The 19,848-nt window shown below is 34.3% G+C and overlaps 5 protein-coding genes and 2 long non-coding RNA genes across 7 annotated transcripts in view; 6 read left to right on the top strand and 1 right to left on the bottom strand.

Annotated features, from left to right (window-relative positions):
- LOC128890349 (odorant receptor 9a-like) overlaps positions 1-805 on the top strand; it is a 5,475-nt gene extending 4,670 nt beyond the window's left edge. The window contains exon 7 of the mRNA XM_054148773.1: positions 417-805. Coding sequence (XP_054004748.1) covers positions 417-467 — 51 coding nt within the window. The 3' untranslated portion in view covers positions 468-805. The remainder of the gene's footprint in view (positions 1-416) is intronic.
- The window catches only part of LOC128890346 (probable multidrug resistance-associated protein lethal(2)03659), a 48,678-nt gene that overhangs the window by 24,245 nt on the left and 4,585 nt on the right, over positions 1-19,848 (bottom strand). The gene's annotated exons all lie outside the window — the stretch shown is intronic.
- Positions 1,323-3,003, top strand: LOC128890353 (uncharacterized). Its single transcript, XR_008460607.1, has 3 exons — positions 1,323-1,520; positions 2,743-2,855; positions 2,956-3,003. It is a non-coding gene; the product is annotated as an uncharacterized LOC128890353 (long non-coding RNA).
- On the top strand, positions 3,006-3,580 carry LOC128890354 (uncharacterized). Its single transcript, XR_008460608.1, has 2 exons — positions 3,006-3,083; positions 3,438-3,580. It is a non-coding gene; the product is annotated as an uncharacterized LOC128890354 (long non-coding RNA).
- On the top strand, positions 4,282-7,178 carry LOC128890351 (odorant receptor 4-like). Its single transcript, XM_054148775.1, has 6 exons — positions 4,282-4,699; positions 5,187-5,466; positions 5,667-5,766; positions 5,975-6,079; positions 6,413-6,568; positions 6,972-7,178. Exons 1-6 carry the CDS (start codon positions 4,345-4,347, stop codon positions 7,020-7,022), a joined length of 1,047 nt encoding a protein of 348 aa, XP_054004750.1. The 5' UTR covers positions 4,282-4,344; the 3' UTR covers positions 7,023-7,178.
- Positions 7,917-12,141, top strand: LOC128890350 (uncharacterized). The gene is made up of 7 exons (XM_054148774.1): positions 7,917-8,034; positions 8,761-9,220; positions 9,682-9,961; positions 10,190-10,289; positions 10,666-10,773; positions 11,008-11,163; positions 11,662-12,141. Exons 1-7 carry the CDS (start codon positions 8,029-8,031, stop codon positions 11,710-11,712), a joined length of 1,161 nt encoding a protein of 386 aa, XP_054004749.1. The 5' UTR covers positions 7,917-8,028; the 3' UTR covers positions 11,713-12,141.
- LOC128890381 (uncharacterized) lies at positions 13,037-17,109 on the top strand. Its single transcript, XM_054148820.1, has 7 exons — positions 13,037-13,053; positions 13,780-14,239; positions 14,701-14,980; positions 15,210-15,309; positions 15,679-15,786; positions 16,021-16,176; positions 16,657-17,109. Exons 1-7 carry the CDS (start codon positions 13,048-13,050, stop codon positions 16,705-16,707), a joined length of 1,161 nt encoding a protein of 386 aa, XP_054004795.1. The 5' UTR covers positions 13,037-13,047; the 3' UTR covers positions 16,708-17,109.

The raw sequence follows: 19,848 nt of genomic DNA, 5'->3' as shown, positions 1-19,848 counted from the left end.
GTCAGCCGGTCAGTAATGCAGATTGTTCTGTCGGTAATGTAGAGCGCACGGCCGATAATACAATTATTTCATACTTTTCATTGCATTTTCCCATACTTTTAAGCAATTATATCTAGTGCTAGTGCGTATTCATATAAATTGACTGGAAATTATTTCATACTTTTCACTGCATCTTTTTGGAAGTCGGTTAAATTTTATTTCCAAAAAATTATGTTATACGCTACATATTTACAACATTGATATTATATTTCTAAACATGTTTCGTAATTTTTAGCTTCGCCTACGGATACAAATTTGCGATGTCCAGCTTCGGAATTTCATTATGATAGTCTATATACCTCTATATGCGTAGCAATTATATATTGATTCGTTTGCAATAAAGGTGAACAAATATTCGTAATTTTTGTTCCAAACAGATTGTCAGAACTTCTATGGCATGTCTCTCCATGCTGCGAGCCAGAATGTAACCGGACGATGGATAATAGCATTACAAAAATTTTCGACCAGAGCGAGAGTACTGTGTCTTGTACATTGTAATATATGATGTTTTAAATATTCGTTAATGTAAGATTACTAACCACTTTTCGTTGATAAGCTCGGAAAGAACGCAGTAACAAATACAGATCTATATTTAATAACGCATTTCCATAAAAATTGTCTTGTGACTTTCATTGTGAAGTTAAGAATGTTGTTATTAAATGAAGAGTTTGCATTCTTAATTCACCTGTGATAGTAGACAGGATTATTTGTATTCATTCAGCGTCCTTCCATCTCGAGTACTTTAAAACAAGCCATAGCTCATCTATTCCATAGCGATTGGGACATGAGTCTTCTTGCAGGGAACAATCAAGAACATTGTTAGTCTTCGATTATCTTCCTGATAACGGTGTCGAAGCTTGAATCTCAATCTTTTAATTTCATACACTAACTTTTTGCACTGCTTGAATGTTTCCATTATTGTTTGCATGAACGTTACGTAGGATTTCAGTGGGAGCAGTTGCGTTGTTCTCTCTCTATGATTTCTAAAGTATGAAATAGAACAAAGGCCCCATGTCCCTTCGCATAATTGCTGTTACATTTTTTATAGCAACTTAGAACGCATCTTTTAAATTTCCATTGCTATTTGGCGACACGACAATCTAACAAAATCATAGATAATGTCTACACAAAGATTCTAAACAGTTTATAATGCCAGGGAAAATACATGCAGGTAAGTCTGCAGAACTTTTCAAGTAGTCGAAGTAAATTGATTATGGGACAATAATAAAGTTCAATTATCTTGCATCTCCCGGACGATACGGTATTGTACGTGCGTCTTATTTCTACCTTCGTTTTCCTATGAAATAATCTCTTATCGATTGCATCCAGGTCGACCCACTGTCGAACGAAATTCGCAGTCACGCGATAGCAGTTTGTACTCGAGAGTCGAGTGACGCGCATCAGTACGCGATGAAAGTGAGACGATGCATCTTTTCCATTGGGTTGTAACATAAGAAATTTCTGATGAATTGCGAGGCAAGGTTAGAACTTGATTCGATTGCGCAGTCGAGAAAAATAATTTTATTTCGTTTTTCCTTTCCGATCTTCGGAATTTTCTTTTATTAAATTGTGACGAGCGGAACAAAACAAATTTTTGATTTACAGTCTGGTGTCACATACTCGTCACTTTTCAAAATTGTGTAGTTTGCTAAAGGGCCCTCCCAAATGGAGCTATATTGCAAATAAAAATACACTCTGCTCTGTGAGGCAAGATTTTCTTCTCATGCCCTGATAGCGAACGCCTTAAGGGGGAATTGCTTCTTTTTGAGACAAAAAGTCGATTTTTTGTTTACAGAATCTTATAGTACGATCCTTGAATAACAATTGTGCAAAATTTCAATTCAAATATCGTGAAATTGCCAAAATTATAGAATATAGGTCTGTCTTCGTTCTATAATAGAAAGTATTTTATATTTTCGAAGATGGCTGACACGATTTCAGAAAAATGACTGGACCGATCGACTTCAAATTTGGACTGTGTATTCGAAAACGAACTCTCTATCGTCTAACGAACGTGAAATGATAACTTGCATAGTTTTTCAATTAGTATTAAAAATTCGGGACATTTGTCCCGACAATAGAAATTTTTCGATTTGAACAGCCGCCATTTCTAGAAAAAAATTCTTTCTGAATTTCTTTCTTGTAAGACGATAACAATATTCTCATAGAATAAAACGGCGGTTGAATTTTTTATTTCAGTTTATTCAAACCGCTGTAATCAAGTCAACCAGTGAACAATGATTATTCTACAGCGGTACAGTCGATGGATTGTAACATTTATGATATTGACTAAATCTTTCCATAAAAATTTGTACATCATACCAAAGGAGTAATAAAAGCGCGTCCAAAATTTCAAATTAAAATCTTGCATTCTTTCCTCAATAAAAAATCATGAAGAAACTCCAAAGCAATTCCACCCTTAAAGGGTAACACCACTGTTTCAGAAAATCGATTTTTTGTTTATTGGCTTAAAAATGCTTTGAACCTTCTAGAATATGAAGTAAAAAGTTTATTGGCTAAAAGAATTTTTTTCATTGAAATTTCGAGTGTTTTTATAGTGCTTACAGACCTACTTTATATTCGCCCATAAGTATTGCATTTTTCTGATACATACTTTTTCTTACAAAAATCACTTTTTGCCTTATTATCTTATTTTTCCATTACTTATCTTACGTCTCAGGGCTTTTGACACTTTTATATTAGCCGTACCTTGAAAATGTGGGGCTAAACACAAACGAAGGTTAGTGTCGCGTCGGTAATCTCAGAGTGTTTCTAAGTTACAATGAGCGACGCAGGAGTGTACCGGGGCAGGAAAGGTACGAAAAAATCGTAACCAACGCGGCGTCATGATTCTACGAATCATTAAAGTTTTGGAGATCGATAGTGGCGTTCAATCCTATAATTTTTGTCTCGAAGCCGATGCTAAGCGGATCAACCACGCCGAACTGTCTTTAACAGATGCAGAGATTTTCAAAGACAGAGAACGAAGAAGAATATTTGAACTTGGAAAGGCAGCTTTATGGTCCTGGGATAGCAGATTAACGGTAAGAACTTTTAAACAGTTAAACATTTCATTTTTTAATGTCTATGACACATTTCAAAACTTTAAACGTGTTTTTCTCCAAACACAGCATAGCTTCAAAAATTTTCATTCCTTTGATTCCAATCTTTTACAATATCCTTAAAGGAACATTCTGAAGAGAAATAAGTAGAGGTTTTTCGATATGTTAATTTAAACAAAATTTATTAACAAATGATTACCTCCTTTTTCGACGAAAATTTAATGTTTTCATTCAAATACTCACCAACAACACAAATTTCAATATTTTTAAAATCCCCTACGTATTTCTCTACCAATGAACATGTAGACTAAGTGATTTTTTAATTTTTTTTTCCAGATGTGAATTTGTACCAGCTATACTACGTGCCGTAGGGTACCTCAAATTCACTAAACCTCGCGAGAATGACTCGGATTTCGCCATTTTTTAGTATTTGTCGATTATAACTTTTTGTTTATTACTTAAATATATGCTTAACCACTTCCTCGAACTTTACTAGTCTACTACCATTTCTTCCATCCAAACAAAATTCACAAAAAAGCGCTCTTTTTAGGCTGTTACAGTGGTGTTATCCCTTAACCCTTTGACTGTGAAGGGCGTATATAATGGCCTTCGATAAATGGTCTCGGGAAAATGTTTGTATCCGTAAAATCAATTTTTAAAAAATATCAGCATATAGGGGATGATGAGACGACACTTTTTTATATTTACGGTTTATTCATGAGATGCTTTGTTTTGAAAATAGAAATTGAAAAGCTACAAGTTCATTGCAAAAATTAAATTTCAGGAAAAAGGTCTTCTAAGTTTTCAATTTTTATCTGTGAAACTAAACGCCGTATGATTAAACTGTAAATATAAAAAAGTTTCGATTTGTCATGTTCTATACGGTGATATTTTTTTTAAATTCACACTTCTACGCCTCTTAGAATTTCCAACAAAAATCGTCCCACAGTCAAAGGTTTAAAGAGTTTAAACAGGTTTTGTCATTTACGTTTACGCGAAGCACGCATAAAAATTGCAGTTCCCGATGGGTTTGAAAATAGCGATGCAGCTACGATCAGCGTTTTACATGCTACAACCCAATACCTCTCGACATTAATTCATCCCGGTATCATTGGAACAATTTACTCTGCGCGTATAGGTCGACAAAGCCATCAAACTCAGAGACCCATTCGTGTTCAACGAGTGGGTTTTTTCAGTAGGTGGCGTTTGGCCAAAGCAACGCACTCGCGTACTGGACAAGATCATGTTGGTATATCTCGGCGTGAACATGTTTATGGAATATTGGGACCTGATCGATGTACTGCACGACCTCGATGGGATAGTGGCAAACATCCTTCGAACAATGGTAAACACGGCGATTTGCATCGGTCTTATTCAAATATCCAAACATAGAAAGCAATTGGAAGAGCTGATCGTGGCGGTGAGGAGAGATATCACCGATGGCGCGTCGTTCGAGAACGACGAGGAGAAACAGTTGTACCTCAACTACAACACGATCTCCTATAACTTCGGCAAATGCACCACGATAATCGCGACCGGCATTACTGTCCTGCTCTGGTCTCAACCTTTGATAGAACATCTCGCTTCTTCTAATAAAGGTATTTTTTAATTGTTCATGAATGCATTAGGTTGACGCATAATTATCTAACGTTCTGTAAAGACGTCCAAAACAGTCCAAAAACTGAACACGTAAATACATTTAGAACGTGTTAGAATGATTGTTCTCAAGTATATATTCCCATCAATTTTAATACACGTGAAAAGCTATTTTGTGATAAATTTATTTTTATCGAAGTGGAGTGATCATATTATTTTCGTTTAAGTATTCAAAGAATTAAGTAAAGAAGTATTCAATAGAATTTAAAAAATTTCTTGTATTTAGGATATTGTACTTAGAATATTGTAAAAATTAAGAAAGCTTTACATAAATTCTTCTCTGTAAAGAAACTAATGTGGTTCCTCCTCTTAAAGCACAAAGTGGCATTTCCACAATTATTTGTTGTGTTAAATAAACATTCTTCTTTTCTTTCGTCAATATAGTAATAGCCCTTTAAGTACACAGTACATGTTCGTATTTTCTCACAGATAACAATACTGCTTCCTACGAACTCCCTCTTCGGGTTCACGTCTTCTTCGACTACCACACAGTTGAACTCTATACACTGCTGTACGCGTTCCAAATGCCTAGCATGTATATACCTATGTACCATGTAGCGGAAGTTAGTTTTATAGTTAATATGGTGCTACACCTCTGCGGCAAATTATCGATACTATCCTACCGTATTCGAAATATCGATGTGAGATCATCGGAATCGTTTCAAGTTGACTTGAAACGGATGGTGGCCATGCATTTGGAGCTGATAAAGTAAGCATACGTATATCTTTGTAAATTTTGTTCTTAGTCGCGATTATATTTCTGTCGAACGCGTCATAAATTTCAAAATCCAAAGTAAAATTCAAATTCCATCAGAACTTCTTACAAATCGTATAACGTATATCACAGCTTCAAAATTTCTGTTGTTACAGGAGTTAGGAAAGAATTTGTTAAGAAAAACTGCTTTACAGGTTGTCGAAAACGTTAAACGACTGTTTCGATATCATCCTTTTGATAGAACTCATGAGCTGCGGTTCGAGACTGGGCTTAGCATTGTACATTGTACTGATCGTACGTAAATGAATTTCTTCAGCATAAAGAACGATAAAAATATTGTGTCGTACGACTGTGTTTATTATACCTAACTCTCTAGAGAATTTTCTATCTTAGTTTCTTAACTTCATCGTAATTTTAACATACAATTCAAACTATTCAAACATGTAATTCCATTTGAATTCATTTCTACAGAGATCCCTTTCATTCGTTAACACTTTTTCAGAAAATCGCCGATCCGTTGATTGTGGCCAATTTCCTTCTCTATTCCATCAATGTTGGTGCCTTTCTATACATATTCTCATATGTAGGCGAACAAGTAATGTACGAGGTACGTAGGATCATAAACGACGTCATTCACATTTTGTTAAATTCTTTCGTATAATAATTAATTTGTATATATTCACGTAACTCTCTAACTAAAGTGTTTTACAAAAGAGGCTTTAAGAGTTTGGTTTCTAATAAAGTACAAATGATTAAATTTTAAATGATAGGGCACATAATTACAATTAATCGTGAACAGTCCTAAAGCTTTGTTTGGAAAATATATAATAAGAAGATATTCCATCTTTATCGTGTCGACAACCATATTTGTTCATCTGTCAATTATTTTGTTAATTATGGTACAAGATATGAACACAGTATTAACAGAATGTTAATTTAGTCCCGGATGATAGGCGAGGCATTTTATAGTATCAACTGGCATCGGGTGGCAAGCAACGATAGAAAATCATTGTTGATATGTATAACGAACGGACAAAGAATAATGTATGTCACCGCTGGAACATTTTATATTTTCTCACGATCCGGATTCACCGAGGTAAATACAAATATTTCCTTTTATCAATTCAGATCAATGCAAACGATAGATTTGTTCATTTTAATTAATAAATTTCGTTGCCAAAATTTCATGTTTTCCTGTTTGTTATACTATGATACGAAGTATTTCAGTTTTATGTATAAATGAAAATGTCTATAACATACATTAAGAAATTTGAGGGTTTCCCAGCTTCATTCTTCGTGATTGATAATAATTGTTTTTTCTAAGATATATTCAAATGTAGATTCAAATAAGACAAATGTAATTTGTATAACGTAGTCAAAATGACACCAAATATTAATTCAAACAACGTAGAAAATTAAATAATGTAGGTCGCAATTAATTACTGACTTGTTCGCGACAGACGTAAGGAAATATTGTTAATCCCTTCTTTTCGAAACAGATTGTGAAAACGTCCATGGCGTGTCTCTCTCTACTGCAAGCCAAAATGTAATTGTAGAATAGATAAACGAAAATGTAACAAAACGAAAAATGCAATTACATGTGTATTGACATGGGAATATGATTTGTCTCGTATATAATATTATAACACATGATGTACTATTACATTAAAAAAAAAACATTTTGTGACAACTAATCCATTTTGTTTATATTCTTTCGTGGGTGTTATATAATGAAAGAGGTAAGAATGTCCATAACTTTTTTTTTTATCCAGTTCAATCTACAAATTTTTAGTTACGGAAACATTTTAAAGAAACAAGTACCTCTTCTTGTCGTCCTTTCATCTGCAGGACCAATTCGGACCGATTATAGTTCGAAGTCCGTGCAGCATTCTACAGTTAAGTGCACTCCAAATGAATCTTTTGTACTATGTATATATTCACTGCACGGTGTCTAAACAAAGTAAGTTTTCAATCACTGCTATTCCTTACTTCCGTCTTTGGAATTCTTAACGTTCGTAATCCCGAAAACGCACAATGTTCACTACCATAATTTCTACGAAACTGCCAGTGAAAAACTAAAGCCTGCCTTCTGAATTTCTCTTCTTTCTATACCGCAGGGTCAATCTCACAGAAGTACTCAGTTTCTTAAGAGTGATTTTTATTCAATTACAGTTTGAAGTTTGTTGAAATGACAGGGAAATCACGTACGTCGATAAAAGGACAGACCCATCCGGTAGAAATGATGTAACAATGTATGGAGTGGTTACAGATAATCGCAGCACTGCGTGCAGAAGAAATTCTTATTGTTAGTTGTATGGAGTTTGAATTTAAACGTAGGATGACCAGTGGGGAAAATTGGTCATGGAAAAATATAGGAGGACGTTAAATTACCCTACCAACGAAAAGAAGATAATACTTCACAATGTGTTTGACCTGTGCATTGTTTTGTATACAAAATTAATGTTCATCGATTGAGAAGTTTGAGGTTGAAACCAAGTTCGCTGTCAGGAGATCACAGTTTTAAATCGAAAGTCGACTATCGCAGAACAGAGCACGATGACAGTAAGACGGTGACCTTTTTTCAAATGGGTTATAACTGATCAAATTTCTGACAAACTGAGAAAAATGTTGGAGCTAGAAATTGGTTCCAATGTTTAACAAATAGTAAGATGATGAAGTAAAATATAAAAACGATGTATTCTTGTTTTGATTGGTCTGTCGAATATTTATAGACGAATAGTTCAAGCTGATTTGTTTGGTTATTGCTTTGTAAATGAGACCGTTCTCTTTCTTATAATGTGGTAACATTGAGATTATTATAGAATTTAACAGGTAGATACTGTAAAGGGGTTTCCAAAAGCTCCTTCATCCAAATGGTAGAGAATATATCTAATTGTTTATTTTAAATGAAAATACACATGATTACTAGACAAGCGTATTTTATTACTATAATACAAAATCCAGAAGCCTGAAGAATCACGGAAAAGCCCTTCGTAATAGAGCACTCGAATTGTCAAGCATTTTCAATGGATAATTTCATTAACAGAACTACTAATTATTATCACCTTTATTCATTAATTTTTGAAACTAGTCTACTTTACAAGACATAAAAAAAACAAATCAGATTGAATATGTGGTCAATAAATATTCTCTACGCTTCAATAACAACCTACTAATCTCACTATTCTTTTTGTTTACGGTTCACGCGAGTAGCGTTGCATATGTTACAACCCAGTGGTAATTATTCTTTTCCATATCGTTTGCATAATTATGCCGTACACATTGCAGGTCAGCAATGCCAAGAAAATCATAGACCCTCTGATATGGAACGAACGTATTCTTTCGTTAATCGGGGTTTGGCCACAGTACCACGACCATATGATGTTCAGGATTTCAGTGGTTTATTATGGTTTATACTTGATATTTGAGTATTGGGATTTCGTGGACTGTATGGGGAATCTCGAATTGGCGGTGATGAACGTGCTGGAATCAGTTGTGGCGACAACGATGTATATGGAGCTGTTTTTGATCGCCAGACGTAGGAAGCAATTAAATGGGGTGGTTGTTGGCATGAGAAGAGACATCGCGGACGAAACGTGTTTCGAGAACGAAGAGGAGAAACGATTGTACTTTAATTATAACATCTTGTCACGTCGTATATCCAAATATTCGGTGATACTCACGATCTTCAACATCTTCGTGATGTATTTGCGCCCTGCAATACATTTGGCCACTTCGTTTCATCGAGGTGATCATGATCAATGCCCACAAAACATTTTCACATGCAACGTATATGCGATGTGCAGTGTTTCATTTTAGGTGGAATGGTTTAGTAATTCACGAGAAGATGGAGTTATCAAAAAAATGTTTTTACAAAAGTTAATTCGTACAGTGGAGGAAATTTTGTAGAGTGAATAATTTTGTACCATGTAAATTGGTGCGGGAAGATTTGAAGAATGAATTAGTTTTCTAAAATCATTCCTTAGAGATTTTTATCCATAAAAGGGTAGCGTTTGTTTAGCTGAATCCATCGACCTAAGATACGAGGTCATTTATAGGGATATGAAGTCTTTTTCAAAAATAATAAAAAATGCTTTACGATATTTGGAAAAATCTAATTATTTCGCGGATTGATGGATTGGTTTAATCAAATGGCTATCGTGTTATGGAAAGAAATATATGAAATTTCATTTTAAAATATCTTCACAGATAACAGCACTATTACGTATCAGCTGCCATTTCGAGTTCATCTCATCTTTGACTACAATACACCTCGACTCTATGCTCTGATGTATTTGTACCAACTTCCTCTCACTTACATTCCAATGTACCATATCGCGGAAATTGGTTTGATTGTTAACACTGTGCTGCACCTCTGCGCCAAATTGTCGATATTATCTTATCGTATTAGAAATATTCAACCGAAACCATCGGAACGATTCAAGGATAATATCAGACGAGCAGTGGTCATGCATTTGGAGTTGACAAGGTATGTATGTTTTTTTTCTCGTCGATATGGTTCTTTTTTGAATGCTAATTAATGTAGAATATAATTCGATTAGAGAATGACTTCTAGCAAAGTATATCTTTTGGACTTGGAAATTCATTTAATCAGTAACTCGCATCATAGATATTATTAAGTTTATATTTTTTTATGTTAGAAATAATTTTTAGTATTTCATTGAACGAATTTTAATTAGATTAAATTTCTTTGTAGGTTGTCGAAAACAGTAAATGACAGTTTTCGTGCGATCCTTCTGATAGAACTTATCAGCCGTGGCTTCAGATTGGGGCTAGTTTTGTACGTCGTACTGATTGTACGTAAATTACTCTTTTCAATAAGTAGTATATTAGAAAACCTTTGTCACACAATTGTAGTTATAACCATAATTCGTAATATTATTTTAATCGTACTTTATGCAGATTTCCATATGACGAATATTATATAATTATGACGAATATATTGTATCGTTATCCTTATGTTATTATCATTATTCTCATAGATTCTTTTTACGTCCCTTGGAACATTACCATTTTTTAGACTGAATAATTGCCCTGCATACGTCATACACCATAAAGTATATTATTGCCCTATCTTTTCATCTATCCCAATCTTATAATGCAAGGTATCATTTTTGTATAAAATCAGAAATAAACAAATTTTTTATTAATACTGTTTATTACACTTTTCAGAAATTCTCTACGGACCCAGCGATGGCATATAATTTCCTATTATACGCTGTAATTGTAATTGCCTTCTTATACTTGTATTCGTACATAGGCGAACAACTAATATACGAGGTGAGTACACTATATCCCAAAGATGGAAAACGTTTTGCAATTAGAAAGCCGCATATTACTTCATGAATTTCTCATAAATTCTTACTCAAGTTACAGTATGAGTACTATATGTTTCGACTGTACAAAAGTACATATGACAAATGTACAGTCGTTAATCAAACTACATTGGAATCTCGATAATTACAACCTCGATTAGTGCTACATATAAAACGTTAATTAAGCGATATGCTTTAGTCGCAGAGGGTCGGTGACGCGTTCTACTATATCAGCTGGCCAGAGGTGACAAGTCCTGATAAGAAAATATTACTGATCTGTTTAACGAACGGACAACGAAAGATGTACATTATGGCTGGGAAATTTTACACCTTCTCGTTGTTCGGTTTTACTGGTGTAAGTACAGTTACTTCCTTTTATCTGTTTCGATATGGAAATGATAACAACGCTTGCCGCGAGAGTCTGACTTTCTTATCATCCTGAATCGTTTAGGATTCATTTTATATATCACATTTTGAATGTAAATTTTTTTAGCCCATACTTTAGCTCGTTTTCCATGATGCCGCAATGAAAACATTGGCCGCTGGATGACTTGATTTCTACCGTTCAAATGGACTGAAGTAAATAAATCAATTGGCGTTTAATATGGCAAAATATGTTTTTTGATATTGTTTTTCGCAGTAGGATAACGACATTCATATTGAATAAAATGCCAATTGATTTATTTATTTCAGTCCATTTGAACGGTAGAAATCAATTCAACCAACGGCCAATGTTTCCATTCCGGCGTCGTGGACAACAGGATGTAACATTTATATCTTTCGTCAAAATGAATTACCGATTTATTTCTAATGTACCTAATGAAACATTTATGACTGTTTTTGTCCCACATAGATTATGAATACATCCTTGGCTAGTTTCTCCATGCTCCGAACTAGGATGTAAGCGTACAATGGGAAGTGTACCTTACGATTCGAAAAATTTTCGATTGACACGGTGATCCATACACCGTGTTTTGTAGATTGTTATAGACAAGCAATGTGGATTTCCATATGCCCAGCCATGACATACTTTTCGTCGATACGTTAAAATGTAAATTCCTATTGTAGTAACTCCTGCTGAACGTAATAAGAAATGTTTTGTGGTTTCATTGTGATAAAATAATAGCGGTGAAAATATATATTTCATGTTTTTAACGTTAAACAACTAGCGTTTCAATGTACACATAATTCTACCATCGTCAATTTTCGAAAAGAATTTATGTTTTATCATTATACCACGACAAAATTAAAGAATAGATTACGTAAATGTAACGATGCGATAAATAATGCGATTTCATGAAACTTCGATGGGCATGGGAGTATGTTGTTTCACGTACTTAGTTATGTATCGTGTACTATATTAATTATGCTTTAAAAAGAACATTTTGTAAAAACTAATGTATTTTATTCATTTTTGCTTGTGCGCGTTGTTTAATGAAAAAGGCAAAAATATCCTCGCTTTTGCGAAAAGTTTTTAAAGAAGGAAGTATCTCTTTTTGTCACCCTTCCATCCACAGGACCACTTTGGAACGATTATAGTTCAAAGTCAGTGCAATATTCCACAGTTAAATGCACCGTTTGTCCTCAAATGAATCTCTTGAAATATTAATACATATGTTCTATGTATCGTATCTCAATACAACGTAAGTTTGCAATCACTGCTATACCTTACTTCCGTCTTTGGAATTCGTAACGTTCGTAATCCCGAAAACGCACAATGTTCACTACCATAATTTCTACGAAACTGCCAGTGAAAAACTAAAGCCTGTCTTCTGAATTTCTCTTCTTTCTATACCGCAAGGTCAATCTCACAGAAGTACTCAGTTTCTTAAGAGTGATTTTTATTCAATTACAGTTTGAAGTTTGTTGAAATGACAGGGAAATCACGTAGGTCGATAAAAGGACAGACCCATCCGGTAGAAATGATGTAACAATGTATGGAGTGGTTACAGATAATCGCAGAACTGCGTGCAGAAGAAATTCTTATTGTTAGTTGTATGGAGTTTGAACTTAAACGTAGGATGACCAGTGGGGAAAATTGGTCGTGGAAAAATATAGGAGGACGTTAAATTACCCAACCAACGAGAAGAAGATAATACTTCACAATGTGTTTAACCTGTGCATCGTTCTGTATACAAAATTAATGTTCATCGATTGAGAAGTTTGAGGTTGAAACCAAGTTCGCTGTCAGGAGATCACAGTTTTAAATCGAAAGTCGACTATCGCAGGACAGAGCACGATGACAGTAAGACGGTGACCTTTTTTCAAATGGGTTATAACTGATCAAATTTCTGACAAACTGAGAAAAATGTTGGAGCTAGAAATTGGTTCCAATGTTTAACAAATAGTAAGATGATGAAGTAAAATATAAAAACGATGTATTCTTGTTTTGATTGGTCTGTCGAATATTTATAGACGAATAGTTCAAGCTGATTTGTTTGGTTATTGCTTTGTAAATGAGACCGTTCTCTTTCTTATAATGTGGTAACATTGAGATTATTATAGAATTTAACAGGTAGATACTGTAAAGGGGTTTCCAAAAGCTCCTCCATCCAAATCGTAGAGAATATACATAATGGTTTATTTTAAATGGAAACACACATGATTACTAGACAAGCGTACTTTATTACTATAATACGAAATCCAGAAGCCTGAAGAATCACGGAAAAGCCCTTCGTAATAGAGCACTCGAATTGTCAAGCATTTTCAATGGATAATTTCATTAACAGAACTACTAATTATTATCACCTTTATTCATTAATTTTTGAAACTGGTCTACTTTACAAGACATAAAAAAACCAAATCAGATTGAATATGTGGTCAATAAATATTCTCTACGCTTCAATAACAACCTACTAATCTCACTATTCTTTTTGTTTACGGTTCACGCGAGTAGCGTTGCATATGTTACAACCCAGTGGTAATTATTCTTTTCCATATCGTTTGCATAATTATGCTGTACACATTGCAGGTCGGCAATGCCAAGAAAATCATAGACCCTCTGATATTGAACGAACGTATTCTTTCGTTAATCGGGGTTTGGCCACAGTACCACGACCATATGATGTTCAGGATTTCAGTGGTTTATTATGGTTTATTCTTGATAATGGAGTATTGGGATTTCGTTGACTGTATGGGGAATCTCGAAATGGCGGTGATGAACGTGCTGGAAACATTTGTGACGACAACGATGTATATGGAGCTGTTTTTGATCGCCAGATGTAGGAAGCAATTAAATGGGGTGGTTGTTGGCATGAGGAGAGACATCGCGGACGAAACGTGTTTCGAGAACGAAGAGGAGAAACGATTGTACTTTAACTATAACATCTTGTCACGTCGTATTAACAAATACTCGGCCTTACTCACGATCTTGAACATCGTCGTGATGTATGTCCGTCCTGTGCTCCATTTGGCCACTTCGTTTCATCGAGGTGATCATGATCAATGCCCACAAAACATTTTCACATGCAACGTATATGCGATGTGCAGTGTTTCGTTTTAGGTGGAATGGTTTAGTATTTCACGAGAAGATGGAGTTATCAAAAAAATGTTTTTACTAAAGTTAATTGGTACAGTGGGGGAAACTTTGTAGAGTGAATAATTTTGTACCATGTAAAGTGGTGCGGGAAGATTTGAAGAATGAATTAGTTTCCTAAAATCATTCCTTAGAGATTTTTATCCATAAAAGGGTAGCGTTTGTTTAGCTGAATCCATCGACCTAAGATACGAGATCATTTATAGAGATATGAAGTCTTTTCCAAAAATAATAAAAAATGCTTTACGATATTTGGAAAAATCTATTTATTTCGCGGATTGATGGATTGGTTTAATCAAATGGCTATCGTGTTATGAAAAGAAATATATGAAATTCCATTTTAAAATATCTTCACAGATAACAGCACTATTACGTATCAGCTGCCATTTCGAGTTCATCTCATCTTTGACTACAATACACCTCGACTCTATGCTCTGATGTATTTGTACCAACTTCCTGTCACTTACATTCCAATGTATCATATCGCGGAAATTGGTTTGATTGTTAACACTGTGCTGCACCTCTGCGCCAAATTGTCGATATTATCTTATCGTATTAGAAATATTCAACCGAAACCATCGGAACGATTCAAGGATAATATCAGACGAGCAGTGGTCATGCATTTGGAGTTGACAAGGTATGTATGTTTTTTTTCTTGTCGATTATGGTCCTTTTTTGAATGCTAATTAATGTAGATTATAATTTGATTAGAGAATGACTTCTAGCAAAGTATATCTTTTGGACTTGGAAATTCATTTAATCAGTAACTCGCATCATAGATATTATTAAGTTTATATTTTTTTATGTTAGAAATAATTTTTAGTATTTCATTGAACGAATTTTAATTAGATTAAATTTCTTTGTAGGTTGTCGAAAACATTAAATGACAGTTTTCGTGCGATCCTTCTGATAGAACTTATCAGCCGTGGCTTCAGATTGGGGCTAGTTTTGTACGTCGTACTGATTGTACGTAAATTACTCTTTTCAATAAGTAGTATATTAGAAAACCTTTGTCGCACAATTGTAGTTATAACCATAATTCGTAATATTATTTTAATCGTACTTTATACAGATTTCCATATGACGAATATTATATAATTATATATTGTATTGTTATCCTTATGTTATTATTATTATTCTCATAGATTCTTTTTACGTCCCTTGAAACATTACCATTTTTTAGACTGAATAATTGCCCTGCATACGTCATACACCATAACGTATATTATTGCCCTATCTTTTCATCTATCCCAATCTTATAATGCAAGGTATCATTCTTGTATAAAATTAGTAATAAACAAATTTTTTATTAATACTGTTTATTACACTTTTCAGAAATTCTCTACGGACCCGGCGATGGCATATAATTTCCTGTTACAAGCTGCAATTTTAATTGCCTTCTTATACTTGTATTCGTACATAGGCGAACAACTAATATACGAGGTGAGTACACTATATCCCAAAGATGGAAAACGTTTTGCAATTAGAAAGCCGCATATTACTTCATGAATTTCTCATAAATTCTTACTCAAGTTACAGTATAAATACTATATGTTTTGACTGTACAAAAGTACATATGACAAATGTACAGTCGTTAATCAAACTACATTGGAATCTCGATAATTACAACCTCGATTAGTGCTACGTATAAAACGTTAATTAAGCGATATGCTTTAGTCGCAGAGGGTCGGTGACGCGTTCTACTATATCAGCTGGCCAGAGGTGACAAGTCCTGATAAGAAAATATTACTGATCTGTTTAACGAACGGACAACGAAAGATGTACATTATGGCTGGGAAATTTTACACCTTCTCGTTGTTCGGTTTTACTGGTGTAAGTACAGTTACTTTCTTTTATCTGTTTCGATATAGAAATGATAACAACGCTTGCCGCGAGAGTCTGACTTTCTTACCATCCTGAATCGTTTAGGATTCATTTTATATATCACATTTTGTATGTAAATTTTTTTAGCCCATACTTTAGCTCGTTTTCCATGATGCCGCAATGAAAACATTGGCCGCAATGAAAACATTATTGAAGTAAATAAATCAATTGGCGTTTAATATGGCAAAATATGTTTTTTGATATTGTTTTTCGCAGTAGGATAACGACATTCATATTGAATAAAATGCCAATTGATTTATTTATTTCAGTCCATTTGAACGGTAGAAATCAATTCAACCAACGGCCAATGTTTCCATTCCGGCGTCGTGGACAACAGGATGTAACATTTATATCTTTCGTCAAAATGAATTACCGATTTATTTCTAATGTACCTAATGAAACATTTATGACTGTTTCTGTCTCACATAGATTATGAATACATCCTTGGCTAGTTTCTCCATGCTCCGAACTAGGATGTAAGCGTACAATAGGAAGTGTACCTTACGATTCGAAAAATTTTCGATTGACACGGTGATCCATACACCGTGTTTTGCAGATTGTTATAGATAAGCAATGTGGATTTCCGTATAGCCAGCCATGACATAATTTTCGTCGAAACGTTAAAATGTAAATTCCTATTGTAGTATCTCCTGCTCAAGGTAATAAGAAATGTTTTGTGGTTTCATTGTGATAAAATAATAGCGGTGAAAATATATATTTCATGTTTTTAACGTTAAACAACTAGCGTTTCAATGTACACATAATTCTACCATCGTCAATTTTCGAAAAGAATTTATGTTTTATCATTATACCACGACAAAATTAAAGAATAGATTACGTAAATGTAACGATGTGATAAATAACGCGATTTCATGAAACTTCGATGGGCATGAGAGTATGTTGTTTCACGTACTTAGTTATGTATCGTGTACTATAATAATGATGCTTTAAAAAGAACATTTTGTAAAAACTAATGTATTTTATTCATTTTTGCTTGTGCGCGTTGTTTAATGAAAAAGGCAAGAATATCCTCGCTTTTGCGAAAAGTTTTTAAAGAAGGAAGTATCTCTTTTTGTCACCCTTCCATCCACAGGACCACTTTGGAACGACTATAGTTCAAAGTCAGTGCAATATTCCACAGTTAAATGCAGCGTTTGTCCTCAAATGAATCTCTTGAAATATTAGTACATATATTCTATGTATCGTATCTCAATACAACGTAAGTTTGCAATCACTGCTATTCCTTACTTCCGTCTTTGGAATTCGTAACGTTCGTAATCCCGAAAACGCACAATGTTCACTACCATAATTTCTACGAAACTGCCAGTGAAAAACTAAAGCCTGTCTTCTGAATTTCTCTTGTTTCTATACCGCAAGGTCAATCTCACAGAAGTACTCAGTTTCTTAAGAGTGATTTTTATTCAATTACAGTTTGAAGTTTGTTGAAATGACAGGGAAATCACGTAGGTCGATAAAAGGACAGACCCATCCGGTAGAAATGATGTAACAATGTATGGAGTGGTTACAGATAATCGCAGAACTGCGTGCAGAAGAAATTCTTATTGTTAGTTGTATGGAGTTTGAGCTTAAACGTAGGATGACCAGTAGGGAAAATTGGTCATGGAAAATATTGGGCATAGAATATAGGAGGACGTTAAATTACCCTACCAACGAAAAGAAGATAATACTTCACAATGTGTTTGACCTGTGCATCGTATTGTATACAAAATTAATTTTCATCGATTGAGAAGTTTGAGGTTGAAGCCAAGTTCGCTGTCAGGAGATCACAATTTTAAATCGAAAGTCGACTATCGCAGGACAGAGCACGATGACAGTAAGACGGTGACCTTTTTTCAAATGGGTTGTAACTGATCAAATTTCTGACAAACTGAGAAAAATGTTGTCGTATTAACAAATATTCGGTGATACTCACGATCTTCAACATCTTCGTGATGTATTTGCGCCCTGCAATACATTTTGTCGCTTCGTGTCACGGAGGTATTCTTTGATCAATTCCCACAAAAGATTTGCACATGCAACATATATGGGATGTGCAGAGTGTTTCGTTTTAAGTGGAATGGTTAAGTATCTCACGAGGAGAAAAAGTTATCGAAAAAAAAATGTTTTTACAAAAGTTGAGGGGGATATTATATGTGTAGAGTGAATAATTCTGTAAAATGGTGGGGAATCCTTTGCAGGTTGTCGAAAACATTAAACGACAGTTATCATACGATCCTTCTGACAGAACTCATCATCAGTGGATTCAGAGTGAGGCTGGTTTTGTACGTTGTACTGATCGTACGTAAATTACTCCTTTTACTAGGTACTAAGTTAGAAATGCTTTATCGCAGAAGTATAGCTAATTGTAAGACCATAAACCTTGATACTATTTTTAACTGACTTTGAAAAGCAAGAGGTTACTCAATTTGACATGTATATATATATTTTTTTCATTATACATTAGATTACCATATGCCGAAAATTCTATAAAGTAAACGTTTCTGGAGATTCACATTTTCATACTTAAAATTCTCTATATCAGTACAGTACAGAACAGAACAGTATTTAATTTCAAAATAGCTTATGTATATTGCTCTATCTTTTCATGGCGTTTAATCTACCGATGAAATATGCCGATTCTTATAAAGTCAGTAAAAAAAGAATTTTTCATTAACACTGTTTATCACACTTTTCAGAAATTGTCTAGCGAGCCAACGATGGCATACAATTTCCTGTCTCTCGCTACTGTTTTGACTGTCTATTTATACTTGTACTCTTACATTGGCGAACAGCTAATATACGAGGTGAGTAATATACGATAATTCGAGCAATTACTTATCTTCGATATTAATGTTGTTCGCTATATATAAAACGTTAATTGAACGATATGCTTTAGTCGCAGAGGGTCGGTGACGCGTTCTACGATATCAACTGGCCAGAGGTGACAAGCCGCGATAGAAAAATCTTATTGATCTGTGTAACGAACTGACAAAAAGCGATGTACGTCACAGCTGGGAAATTTTACATCTTCTCGTTGTCCGGTTTCACTGGAGTAAGTACAATTGCTCCCTTTTATTTGCTTGCAAGGGAACATATTCAATTTGTCAAACGCCGATTTTGTTAAAAGTTACGTAGTAGGTAGTTCTCAAAAAAATATCTGACACGTAAAAGCTTTCGATGGAATATCGATAGAATTTAATTGTGTGTTTAGTATTCAAGAACCATGAAACACAAAAAAGGAGCTATTAAATATCGTTTATCTCTAATTGCAAGGTTAACGTTTGCATTGTGTATCACGATCATTACGTACCGAAACTATTTTTTTTTTTTACTTACGTTTAAAAAAATTTACAGATTTCATTAAAAAACTGGAATAGTAGAAAGTAAGTTAACTCTCGTGTAAATCACAGTCAACAAAAATAAAAGAAAAAAGAACGGTCAACATATAATACAATTAACAATATTACTACGAATGTCAAAATTAATTACCGGTTTATTTTTAATGTACCTAATAAAATATTTACGACTGTTTCTGTCCCACGTAGATTATGAATACACCCTTGGCTAGTTTCTCCATGCTACGAGCTGGGATGTAAGCGTACGATAGAAAGTGTGCATTGC

This window comes from Hylaeus anthracinus, unplaced genomic scaffold, assembly GCF_026225885.1.
Source record: "Hylaeus anthracinus isolate JK02 unplaced genomic scaffold, UHH_iyHylAnth1.0_haploid 12000, whole genome shotgun sequence".
In the NCBI taxonomy this organism is placed as follows: Eukaryota; Metazoa; Arthropoda; class Insecta; order Hymenoptera; family Colletidae; genus Hylaeus; species Hylaeus anthracinus.
The sequence above is the reverse complement of the archived record's forward strand: the minus strand, read 5'-3'. Positions and strand labels throughout refer to the sequence as shown.